This window comes from Caloenas nicobarica, chromosome 1 (genome assembly GCF_036013445.1).
Source record: "Caloenas nicobarica isolate bCalNic1 chromosome 1, bCalNic1.hap1, whole genome shotgun sequence".
NCBI classification, from domain to species: Eukaryota; Metazoa; Chordata; class Aves; order Columbiformes; family Columbidae; genus Caloenas; species Caloenas nicobarica.
In genome coordinates this window covers 141,822,979-141,835,019 of record NC_088245.1, presented here as the reverse complement: position 1 = coordinate 141,835,019, position 12,041 = coordinate 141,822,979, and the positions used below count along the sequence as shown (strand labels likewise).

The following is a 12,041-nucleotide window of genomic DNA, read 5'->3' as shown; positions in this document are numbered from 1 at the left end:
AGTGATAATTCAGCCACCTTTTTCATCTCAAATAACACTTTTGTCTGGAAGTCATGACACATCTTAGTGCCTGTTATCCTGTGTTTTCTGAGGGTTGTCAATAATACAAACACACTTTGTGCACCAAAATGTGCTGGGAGGGCCAGATATTAAAATAAAATTCATGCTTTGCTGTCATGTTCCTTAGAGTATTTGCTATGAACGTTAACTGTGACTAAAAATGGCTGGTGTGGCTTATCTTCTGCACTATTGTCTGGCATGGAATTAAGACTTTATCATCCTGGACTGTTGGCAATTAGAAACTGTACTGAATATAATTGTTAGGAGAGCACAGTAAGGCAACTGTTTATAGAAACAGGGAGGTGGAAATTGCATGAAATCTTTAAAAGAAAAGGAGGAGGGAAACCTTATTTTCCTCATATCACTCACCTATGCAGCAGACTGACTTAAATAATTAGGGGAGTATGATGGTTGTGTTGTTACAGCTGAAGATGTCCCTTTCCATGCTGCAAAGAAGCTTTGACCACTTGAACAGGACACAGAGCAGCAAGACGGAGAGTTAATACCCACATCAGGTTTTCCATTCAGGATGTCAGAAGAAAAGATTTGTGTGTGAGGACTTGTGGGGTAGGGATTGTGCCTGTCACCTTTGGACTCTTTACTATTTGGCTTAAAAGCTACACAGAATAAAGGTTTCTGGAAGAAGCAAGCTGGGTTCTGCATTCCCATAACCTGGAGATCTGTCTCTCCTGCCAGCCCAGATTCCTGGGGAGTCTTGCTTACAAGCAGTGTGGAGCTCTCAGATCCCGTGGTGAGTGAGTGAGTGAGGGCAGTGGTACTGCTGGAAAATAGATCTGCACATTTCAGAGGAGGAGAGAACACCCTTGGCAGAGAGCTGGGCTTGTCTTTAATGAAATCTCAGCTTTTTATGTTGACTTAAATGCTCTTCACTGATGGTCATTTTGGAGGGAAAAAAACCCCACAGGTGGTGGTTTCAAAGCCACACGAACTTTATATGCTTTTTTTTTAGCTATGCGGACCTTGTAAAACAAGTCACCATCTTTAAGGATGACTGTTTTTAAGGTTAATTAACTAAACAGGAGAAATGCTTGCTACCTCTTTGCTAAATCTCTCACATACTGAGCTTTGGCAGGCTGCCTTCTGCCATATGTTTCTGGCTCTCCCAGAGAAATTTCAGCCCTCAGTATTTTCCCTCCATCAAGAGCTGCTCTTCAGTTCTTTAGCATGGTGTGCCCACTGATGATGAAACACCTTTTCTTATGCCTTCAAGCTTTTTCTAGGCAGACTGAGAGAAGGAAAATGGAAACAAAAATTGAAAGTAGGGGAAACTGCAGCTTTCCTATGGGCTCAGACCATGGCTGTAGAGTGGTGCAAACAGCCCAGCTCCTCTGTCAGCAGCCCACGGTAGGTTAGATGGGGAGGAGGGGGCCCCAGTCCCGAAAGGCAGGGTCCTGGGGTGAAACCCTACATAGGGTCGGTGGCCGTTTGTGCTGGGTGGGAAACTTTCCCCAGCCATGCGTGTCCAACCACGCCCATCACAGCCTTGTTTCCCCTGGGGGGCGGCGGGGCTGGGTCGAGGTCTCTTCCCGGCTTCGGGTGTTGGTGGGACCCACCCCCCCACGCGGTGTCCCCCCGCCGCCGCATGCAGCCGCCACCTGTTGCGCTGGCCCTTTAAGCCAGGTGCCACCGCGTCACGGCCAGCCCCGCCCCTCCCGGGCAGGCATTGGGTCGTTCCGCCGTCAGGTGGACGTGCCCGGGGCGGGAGGGGGGTGTCCCTCACTCGCACACCTCCGCTTTCGGGAGACGCTTGGGGCGCGGGCGGCCAATGGCGGCCGGGCTCTGCGCGGAGGGGGCGGGGCCGCTGTGGAGGAGGTGGTGGCGGGCGCGAGGCACCTGCGGCTGGGAAAGGGGCGGGGCGGCAGCCGCGGCGGCGCTGCCGTGCGAGCCGCGTCCCCGGCCCGGCGGCGGCTGAGGGAGGGTGGCGGGCAAGGGCGCGGCGGAGTGGGCGGCGATGGACGAGCCTCTCTGCTGCTGCGAGTACGTGGACCGGCGGGGAGAGAGGAACCACCTCGCGGCGTGCTGCTGCGACTGCGAGGACCTGGATGAGGGCTGCGACAGGTAAGGGCTCCGCGACCCCAGCCCCGCCGGGCCCCCGGCCTCCCTCAGCGCCGCCCGGCTGCCTGACGCCTTCCCAGCGGGGGCCCTGGGCGTCCCCTCGCCTCGCGTAAAGCCCCGTGGGCAGCCGTTGCCCCTCGCGAGCAGCCGTTGCCCCCTGAGGGGAGGGGATCCGCGCGCCGCTTCTCGGGAAGCTGGACGGGAGAGAGGGCAGGGGGAGGCGGGCGGGGGGCGCCCCGGGGCGAGGCAGGGGAAGGGTCTCGGGTGCCAGCCCGCGTGTGTGCTTCCCCCCCCGAAAACAGGTGGCTGACATGCAGGTCCTTGCCCCCGGGAGCGCTGGGAAGAATCGCCGACACGGTGGCGGACCGGCTGCGGGTCCCGTGGTTCGCCGGGGCCGTGAAGATCAACGTCAGCCTCGTGCCGCCGCTGGTTCTCCTGCCCGTCTTCCTCCACGTTGCCGCTCTGCACTTCCTGCTGGGGCTCGTCATCTTGACATCGCTGCCCGTGGTGGTGCTCTGGTATTACTACCTCACCCACAGGAGGAAGGAACGGACTCTCTTCTTCTTGAGCCTGGGGCTCTTCTCCTTGGGCTACATGTACTATGTGTTTCTACAGGAGGTGGTTCCCCGAGGCCACGTGGGGTTTTCCCAAGTGGTCGCGCTCACCTGTGGGTTAATTCTTATGCTTGCAGCCCTGTCTCGAGCCAAGAAAGACCCCGGCTACCTTCCAATCCCAGTAAGCAACGAGAAGTCATCACACCAGGATTTGCCCAAGAGTGTTAGAGGGAGCTACAACGGGCTCCATGGCGTCACCACATCAGGACCTGCCAGCAGCCGTGCTGTGAATGGGGAGGCCAAAGGCCATTCCAGGATGTCAACTGAGGAGCTGGAAGGTGTGAAAAAGGATTGGTGTGCTAAATGCCAGCTGGTCAGACCAGCCCGAGCAGGGCACTGCCGGCTTTGTGGCAGGTGTGTAAGGAGACTGGACCATCACTGTGTCTGGTAAGTTTTGGACTGTTAAGGCTATGTGTATTCTCTCTTTTTTTTTTTTTTTTTCCTTTGTCTGGCTTTTAAGTTAGTTTCTTCTTTTACAATCTCTGTCAAATGGAGTTACTGCATTTTTTTAAAGGATGGTATCCCACTTAAAATAGACAAAATTGTTTGTTGTTAAGTGGGATGACCTGATAACTTCTACCACGTACTTCAGAATTGCCTCTGGTTCTCTACTGGGTTTTTTTGTGTGTGTTTTTTTGTTCATTTGTGAAGTTTTTACTTGGGGTTTTGTGTGTGTGTGTCTGGTGGTGGTGGTGGTTTGCTGTTGTTGTGGGTGTTTTTTGTTTTGGTGGTGGTTGTTTGTTTTGTTTTAATTTGTTTGTTTGTTTTTAAGACTTGGTCTGTGGAGCACTAGCAATTCAGTAGTTAGCTTGCATTAGTGCTCTCCTGGGATAAGGGAACGCAGAGCTGCCTGTGGTCATGCAGTATTGTAACCAAGGAGCAGTAGGGTATAGGTGTGTCTCAGCAAAAGATATTACACTTGCTAAAAGTTGAGGCAAATGGTCCACCACCATTACCCTACTAGTCTGTTCACTTGTGCCTATAACCTTTCTATAAAAAGCTATAAAGCTTCTTTGAATGTGTTTCAAAGTTATGAGCCTGTGTCGTATAGAAGCACCTTGGAAATTAGGTTCTCTTTCAGCTGGGGGAGGGAAGAGACAAGGTAAGGCAGCTTCTTTTCTTTTTAAGCAAAATAATATCTTCTTTCCTTTTGGAGGATTAACAGCTGTGTAGGGGAGCAGAACCACCAAGCGTTCATCCTTGCACTCTCCTTCTTCATGCTCACCTCTGTGTATGGGATAACACTGACCCTGCATACCATCTGTAGGGGCCAAACTCCGTTTGTGGCATTGTTCTACTGCCCCGGGGCCTATTCTGACTACAGGTGAGATGTCTGTCTGGGAGAGAGGTGGGGTGGGAATGGGCTTGGTCAGGCAGCTTAGCTCCTGTTTTTCATTCTGTGCTCTAGGCCAGTGCTGTTGACTGTCAAACCTGACCAAAAAACACTCACTAGAAAGTTCTGGAAAGCAGGGTTGTATCACTGCTTCTGTCAAGGTGGGGAGCCTGAGACTTGGAGAGAGCACACCATTTATTTGGAAAAAGTTGTTGGAGGAGCTGAGATTTGAAGTCTTTATTTATTGTGTCCTATACATATACACCCTTAAATATGTTTGCCCTCCAGCTGCAGGTAACGCTCTGACAGTCTGAAATCCGTGTGCTGTCTCTTCTCTCATCCCTCACTGTTTATCTAGTGACTGTCCCTCTGAATTATCTGCTTAGAACAGACAGCGTTGATATGCCTTGTCTGGCAGAGAGGGTGGTGAGAAGTGTTGGACGTGAAGTTCAGAGACTGGCGCTACCACCCGTGTGCAGAGTACAGTAGCACAAGTGACTCTACTTTCTGTACTCCATTTCACCCTCTATCAAATGTATCATGTCCTTAAATAATGACTGAGTACCTTTACAACAGTAAGAAGCTAGGTAGTGCAATAGCAATGTGCAAGAGTAGCTCTGGTAGCGCCAAAAGCTCTCATTAAGTAAACCCTACAGCTTTAATTTTGAGGAAGCCTTTAAGGATTATCTGATGAAAGCAGTGAAGTGAGATCACTATGACAGATGTAGACAGGAATTTGAAAGGATAGTGATTACCAGGGAAAGTCACTGTAAAGCAGCTGCTCCAAAACTAAATGGCTTCCTTCCCATCTTTTTCCCTGCCGCCAGCTCTGCTCTATCGTTCACCTGTGTGTGGTACTGTGCCATTGTAACAGCTGGCATGGGATACATCCTCCTTATCCAACTGTTGAACATCAGCTACAACGTGACCGAGAGGGAAGCTCGGCTGGCTCTGCGGGACAACACTGGGCGCAGGCTCCTGGGTGGGTTAGTGATAGACACTGGCCAGTATAACAGGGGTTTCCTATGCAACTGGGGCCATTTCCTGAGCCTGGGGTCTTCTCCTCCACAGCACTCTGCTGAAGACATCGTGTGACACTGTTCTTTCTGCAGATGATGGTGACTGACTTTCTTTTGGAGGGGAACGGTCCCTTCCACTAGGACTCCCTCCTCCCACACCCTTCCTTTGTGGTCAGTGTGTGGACTGCCTATCCCATCACTGACCGCATCAGAAGCTCCCTCAGACAGAACGGTTCTTTCTGTGCTGTCAGCCAGCAATGGGATGCAGAAAGCAGTAAGCCATATGCATAAACCTGGAGAGAAGGAGCCTGATGCCTTTTTCCACTGTGGGGAACTTTGTGCAGCTCAGCTCAGCAGGAAGAAGAGCAAGCACATGGTTTTGAGAACTTGAGTTTTTATTAGGCGTGAACTCTGGCATCGAGAACTCACTGCTGGACTTCACTGGGTACACTGGTTCCTGCAAAAGTTAAGGAATAACTGGCTCGTACCCATGTGTGACACTTCAGAGATGCTGAGAGGGTGAGCTTTTGATACAGATAATAAATGGACCACTGCAGAAGCCAAGCTTTTTGGCTAAAAGAGGCTGTCTAGGCAGTCACTGAGTAGCTCCCTCCTCTATGGTGCGTTTTTGTTTTGTTTTTCTTTCTTTCTTTTTTGGTTTGTGGTGGTTTTTTTTGTGGGTGTTTTGTTGGTTTTTTGTTTTGCCTTTTTTTTTTCTTTGGTTTTTGTTTTTTGGGTTTTTGGTTTTTTTCTATTCAATCTAGCTGCATACATGCTTTTATTAAGTGCCTTTGTGAGCAACATTCCTGTAGGGCTTTGTAAGATCCATTCACCTCTTTACAGAATCCCTGTGTGGTCCAACTGAGTGAGAAGGCACTGTTACCTTTGATCTCGTCATTCTTTCTGCAAGCTTGGTCTGCGTTGGTTTAAAGGCTTGTCTTATCTCCACCCAAGATGCAGAAGCAGAGGGAAGAGCCTTTTCGTAGCTGCTGATGTTTTTAGATGGCTGTGCAGCATGCACAGATCATGCCTACCCCTGACTCCAGTTGTGTGGCAGGCAGCTGAGGGATGATGGCTGAGTGCGTTATCTCTGAAGAATGGATGGATGGTGCATGGTGCCAAAAGGTAGTAGTGCTGGGGATGTCCCTTGAGATGTCTGCCATATTTGGTGTGTGTGCTCCTGATTACATGTCTCAGTTTAAGGTGAAGACCACATCCCTCTTTGCACTGTTTCTTCAAGTGGCACTTTCTACAACTAGCAGATAATTGAGGAGCAGCTGCAATTGGAATGTGGCTGAGCAGAAAGCGTTACTGACTTACTGAGTGTCCATTACTCCCTCTTACCCCTTTTTACTCCATGAGCAATCCTTTATAAGGAAGTAGAGGGGACACCTCTTGCTTCCTGCATCTAACCAAACACACCAAGGTTTCTGACCACTTCCCTGGCCCTAATGTGAAGAAAAAGGCTGGACTGTGCTAACTGTTTTTCTATGACCTGACTGTTTGGAGCTTGGAGCCTGACCCTAGGAGTTGAAATTGATACAAAGACCTCCTGTCCACATGAGTTGTCTGTAAATGTTTCCCTGGCGCATACTCTTTGGTGGTGCCTGCTGAGATGAATTGGAGCTTGGCAACCCTGGAGGCAAGGATGGTGTGGGCTAGCAGGTTTGTGATCTTCTCGGATCTCATCCTGCTGGTGCTTGGGAAGATTAAGGCAGAATAACCTCCTAGGCTAAACGAAACCCCTGCAGTGGAGGTAGCCAACCTCTCTGTACCTGTGAGTTACATGTGTAGAAATCAATCACGTGCCCATGAGCTGAATGACCTCTGGGAGCCTTTACAGCTTGGAGATAAGTGGTTTCTCAGAGTCCTGCTACTCCTGGCTGTGAGAGAGCAGAGCAGATCGCAGATTGCTTCTCTGGCAGTGCCTGATGCCGTTATGCTCACTTTCTCTCACAGGCAGAGTTTGGTTACCACTTTGCAAGCTGTCTGTCCATGCAGCCTTGTTCCTTGTCTCTTGGTGAGCTCTGGCACGAGAGGTTTCATTTGAACTGCTTACACTGAGACTCTCTCTCTGGTGTTTTCCCAGGCAGTGTGGACTTTGGAATGCAGATTAGAAATAAAGAACTTTGGATTAATGTAACCATTCCATACCTTGATCAAGCCCGCTCCAGTATAGCGGGGGTAAAATGCTAAAATAAATTTTATTTTTGTACTTACTCCAGAGGGAACTAGAACCATTCAGGACACTGAAAGGGTTTCAAGGCTGGGTCTTTTTTAGGAGGAGAATGCAGTGCTGATTCCCCAGTGAACAGGAAGTTCATGTGGCTGTAATCTGCATAGCAATGGTGACTTCTTTAAGGACATAGCTTTTGTTTACCATCCTGGCTTCTTCCTGAGAGGATTTACCTTGTGAATGCCTTGGGAGATGGGAAGCATAAAGTAACAGGATACCCAAAAGGTATCTGAAAGGGCGGAAGAGTAGTGAGCTTCAGATGCATACTTCGGAGCTCTCCTTTTAATAGCCCTGAGAGTTATCCAGAAGCTCTTGAAGGGTAACACTCCGTTTTGCACTTATAGCAAGTGCAGATTGTTGTGATCGCTTCTGCACTAAAGGACAGTTTCTTTTCTGAGTATTTTATTGCTGAGCTTGTAATTGGCCATGCTGGTAGAAAAATGTTAAAACTGAGGCATAAAGAGTCAGTCTTCAGGCTCACTGTGTTAGTAGCTGCCTGGGTGTTTGAGCAGCGGGAGCAGGCTGCATTTGACAGGTGACTTGATGGTCTGTGTGTGTGTGGCCTTGAGGCAAGGACCAGTGTCTCACCTGTAAAACTGTATGCACATACCTGGCAGTGCAGAAAACAGTACTCTGCTGGCCCTTGGGAAGTTTTCCCTGTGGAAGGAGGACCCAGAGCTGGTCAGAAGCAGGGAAGGATTTTGTAATAGCTAGCGTCGATGTCTCTCCACCCACACATGGAAATGGGTTTAGCCTGCTTTAACCATGACCTTTTAAGAAGTATTTTTTGTTTCACAAATAGTGTGAACTTCTGCAAACCAGGGCAACTCTTAAGGGGCCAGTGTTCTGATGATGCTGCTGTTGTAGTGTTGAACCCTCCATGTCCAAATGCCAGCACTCTACTGTTTTGGTGACTGTACTAAGAACTGTGCACCTTTAGATACACCCTGTAAATGGTGGCTCAGCACTCTTTAACTGTGTCTTCTTAACATCATGCTTTTTTGTAGGCAAGTCACAGGTCCCCACATTGACTGTTTCTCCATTTGACTTGTACTGATGAGCCTGAGTTGGTGCTGCTTGTGACTCCTAATCACATTTCAGCCTTCATGCTATGATGGTGCTTTTTTTTCTTCAAAGTAGGTTGCTTTTAAGTGTCTTAATGAATCCATTTGCTGTAAAATTTCTTCTGAAGATAAAATGGATGCTGCCTCACTGCCAAATGTCTTAATAATGTGCTTGGTTTTTTCCTTCTATATGAATGTATATTGCCTCATTAGGGCAGGAAGTGTGTGTGATTATGAATGTGTTTTTCTGTATTGCTTTCAGTGAAGAACTCTACTGTTTCCTAATATTTTCTTCCACTATCAGGATGTTTGCACAGCGAAAATCTTTCTGTGGACAGGTGAGGTTCTTTCTGAAATAGAGGAATTCAGCCTCCCAAGATCTTGTCATTATGGAACTCCTGTAGTGATAATGTGAAGGATGATGGACTCTGAAAGAATTGTCTTCTTTCTTCACCCTAGGTTTTAGGAAGAAACTTTGTGAAACATATTTGTGAGCTTTGAAAGGAGTGGTGTGTATGTGCATGTTTGTGTCCATTTTGCGTTGTTATTCAGTGTTTCCAAATGGATGCAATTATGAATCAAAATAAATTACTAGGGATGATCTGTGGAGTGGACTGTTGATTTATGCCAGCACACTCAGCCAGGTCAAATGACCAAAAGCTGCCATCATCTCATGGCTATTTAGCTGTGAGTTGGACTTGGGAATAAGGGAGCAACAGGCTAAGGAGAGGCTAGGAAACAAGTGTTCTTCCAGTTCTGCAGAAGTTGACTGCTGGGTTTGTTGGTGTTGGGATGAAACAGAAACCTGCTGGCAGTTTTCACCACCGTGGAAACTAGGCATATTCCCCTGCAGTGGGGGATTTGAACCTGGATCTTGTATCCCATGACCAATCCATTATCAGTATCTGATCAGGTTCCTAGCCTTTTTCTTCAGTGTTTTGTCTTCCCTCCTACACCTGCCCACGCAATACCTCCAAAACCTTGAAAACGAGCAGTCTCTTTAAACCCTCCTCTAAGCCATGTTTGGAAATGACATGGATATTCTCTGTGCAGATACTGGGAAGAGATGTAGCCTTTGATTCTGTTGGTATCTTGGGACATCTGCTGAAAGGCAGGATGACTTTTAATGAGTAGAATCACAGGTGCCTTTGATTGTTCCCAGAGCTCTGCTTTGATTTTCTAGGTGGCACTTCTCTCTGCTGTTCAGCTATTTCTCTTTGAAGATTACTTTGCACTCGCTGACAACAAGGACCTTGTACTAGCAGTGAACCAGGTTTGTAGTTGGGTGAGAGTGGTATGTGCAGAAGGCTGTCAGACTTCCGATACCCTGACAGCCACCAGTTTCATTAACTCCAGTGCTGATAATGGGGACAAATGAGACTACTGTAATTCCCTGGCCATTATTTTTTCCTCCCTCTGTGGCTTGCCATGTTGCCCCTGCACAACAGGAGCATGTCTGGAGTGGCGGCTCATGTGCCAAGGCAGGCCAAGGTGCACCACTGCAGCTGGTGTCCATCATACATAACAGGTCTGCAAAGACATGAACTGTGGATCAGACTGCAGTGGTTCATGGACCCTTCCTGGGCTGACTACTGTCCCCAGCTACAGTCTCGTTTGCCTGAGGGGAGCAGAGGAAATTTATTTAATACTTCAGACACTGATGCAAATCCAGTTTGAACTGGGCCTGGGAGACTTTGAAGAGCCTGCTGCACAGATTTACCAAGAAGAATATATTTCTGTGGTTAAGGTTTTTAGGAAAGCATGTAAGAACTCTGGAGGGCAGGTGTCAACGGGATGGAGTTGGGGAGAAGGGAAGTTTGGCATCGCTTCAGGGTTCTGTGTTTGCTGTTGTAACAAAGTGCAAATTCTGCCCTCCCCCTTGCTCAGGAGAAGGAAAGTGGCTGTGCAGCCACCTCCCTCTTTTGCTGAGAAAAGCAAAGAGCTGACAGGCAGGAGTGTGCCTGAGCTCTGAGAGTGTGGGCTGATGACCAGTATTAAGGCATTGACATCTGCATCTAACCAAATGCTGGAGCAGGAGGGATGCTTTAGCACAGCTGCAGGCTGAAGCTGTTTCCTTGGTCTGACAAGCTCTCTTGTGTGTCGCCCTCCTGCTGGGAAATGTTTGCTGGAGCTTTAATTTGGAAAACACATCATGCCAGGGATTTTAGGGGTGTCCTGTGCAGTGTCTCAACAACATCATTGGGCAAAGCCTTGCTTCTGCCAAGGAGGTATGAATTGTTTCAGCCAGGTGGGATCAAATGGGGACATTGAGGGGCTTCTCATCTCCCCCTTGATTCAGACCACTTTCAGTATGAATGCACCTGATCCCTGAACACCATCCCTATGCCTCAGCTGGATCCAGCTCAGGCTTTAGCTCCATGATAGTATGGAAGTTAAATGTAGGCAACGGCAAAGGGGTGCCAAAGCACAGCTCCTTCTGGGATCCACAGCTTCCTGCTGTTGCAATTGTCCAGCCAAGGAACATCTTACCAAGAAAATATATTCTAAAGCTACTGAGAACAGAATAGAACCCTAAAATGTGAGCATATTGGAAACAGAGGCCAGTTTCAAAACTAAGTGTTGACTGTACTTCAAGTTCTGAGTGGGGGAAGCTGTGCTCTACATAAGCAGCATTATTTTCATGGATGGTGAGTGGGCACTGCGGTGAGTGGGAGCTGTTGGCCTTGAAGACAAAATGTGCAAGTGTGGCATTGCTGGGGGAAGAACTTAAAGTTCAGTAAACATGACGCACCCCTGAGTAGCCAGTGGGTTGGGGCACCCCTTCAGTGTGTCAGAGATGTAGATTCAACCCCTGCTCGGGCTGTTGCTGGAGTCACAGACCAGGCTCCATGTGGGCTCATCTACCCTACTGCTCCATACTCCTGCTGCTCCCCTTACAGCTGTGGTGTGGCCCATCTGCAGGTGCCTGTAACACTACCTTCTCTTTAGCTGAGAATACCCTTGTGTCCTCACCTTTCATCCTCTGGGTCCTGATCCTTCTTATGCCATGAATTCAGATGGAGGGTGGGCTGGAGAGTTTCCCTGTTGTGTTCATTGCCAAGCCCCAGTAAGGAGGAAGTCTGCCTCGGGAAAGGCCACCAGTAACATGGGAGCATATGGGCTGGCTGGGAGGTGTTCCAGGAGCTTGTTAAGTGTTACACAGGAGAGGCTTCCAAGGGGAGAGAGTGTACTAAGAGAAAGCAGATTGCTGCTGCTGTGCTGCCACAGCTTGCTGCTGTTAGCACCAAGCATGGCTCCTGGCTGCACTGGGGCATGTTTGGTAGCTCAGCCCCCAGCTCTGCTCCTCCCTGCCTCTTTGGCTCAGTCTTCTGCAAAAGATGCTATCCTTCTGCAGTGCCCATCCTTCCACACAAGCCAAGTTATTCAGCCCTCTCTCAGCTTGTCATTTCCTCTCACAATCTGCCTTTTAATGCAGCCAGATGGTCTGTACTCACCCACACTCCACGCAGACACCTTCAGCTCCCGGCACTTGGATCACGTGCTCATCTGACCTGCCGGTGGTCAGGTCTGTAATGAGCCTTTGGGAGACGTAAATATTAATATGTTAATATTAATATGGCTGGGGGAAGTAACCTGGGAGTGACAGTTGTCTTCAGACCTGCACCGAGAGTCCGCTCA

The 12,041-nt window shown here is 48.9% G+C and overlaps 2 protein-coding genes across 9 annotated transcripts in view; both read left to right on the top strand.

Moving 5' to 3' along the window:
- Window positions 1–731, top strand: part of GRAMD1C (GRAM domain containing 1C) — a 56,377-nt gene extending 55,646 nt beyond the window's left edge. For 4 of the 8 annotated variants that reach the window (XM_065647743.1, XM_065647807.1, XM_065647770.1 and 1 more), the window contains one exon: window positions 486–730. In XM_065647743.1, the coding sequence (XP_065503815.1) occupies window positions 486–563 (78 nt within the window). In that variant the 3' untranslated portion in view covers window positions 564–730. Of the gene's footprint in view, window positions 1–485 lie in introns of all 8 variants that reach the window. The other 4 variants (XM_065647735.1, XM_065647762.1, XM_065647753.1 and 1 more) reach the window with 2 other exon arrangements.
- A 1,301-nt stretch (window positions 732–2,032) lies between these two features.
- Window positions 2,033–5,771, top strand: ZDHHC23 (zinc finger DHHC-type palmitoyltransferase 23). The gene is made up of 4 exons (XM_065657516.1): window positions 2,033–2,139; window positions 2,439–3,137; window positions 3,907–4,074; window positions 4,911–5,771. Exons 1-4 carry the CDS (start codon window positions 2,033–2,035, stop codon window positions 5,176–5,178), a joined length of 1,242 nt encoding a protein of 413 aa, XP_065513588.1. The 3' UTR covers window positions 5,179–5,771.
- The last annotated feature ends 6,270 nt before the right edge of the window (window positions 5,772–12,041 follow it).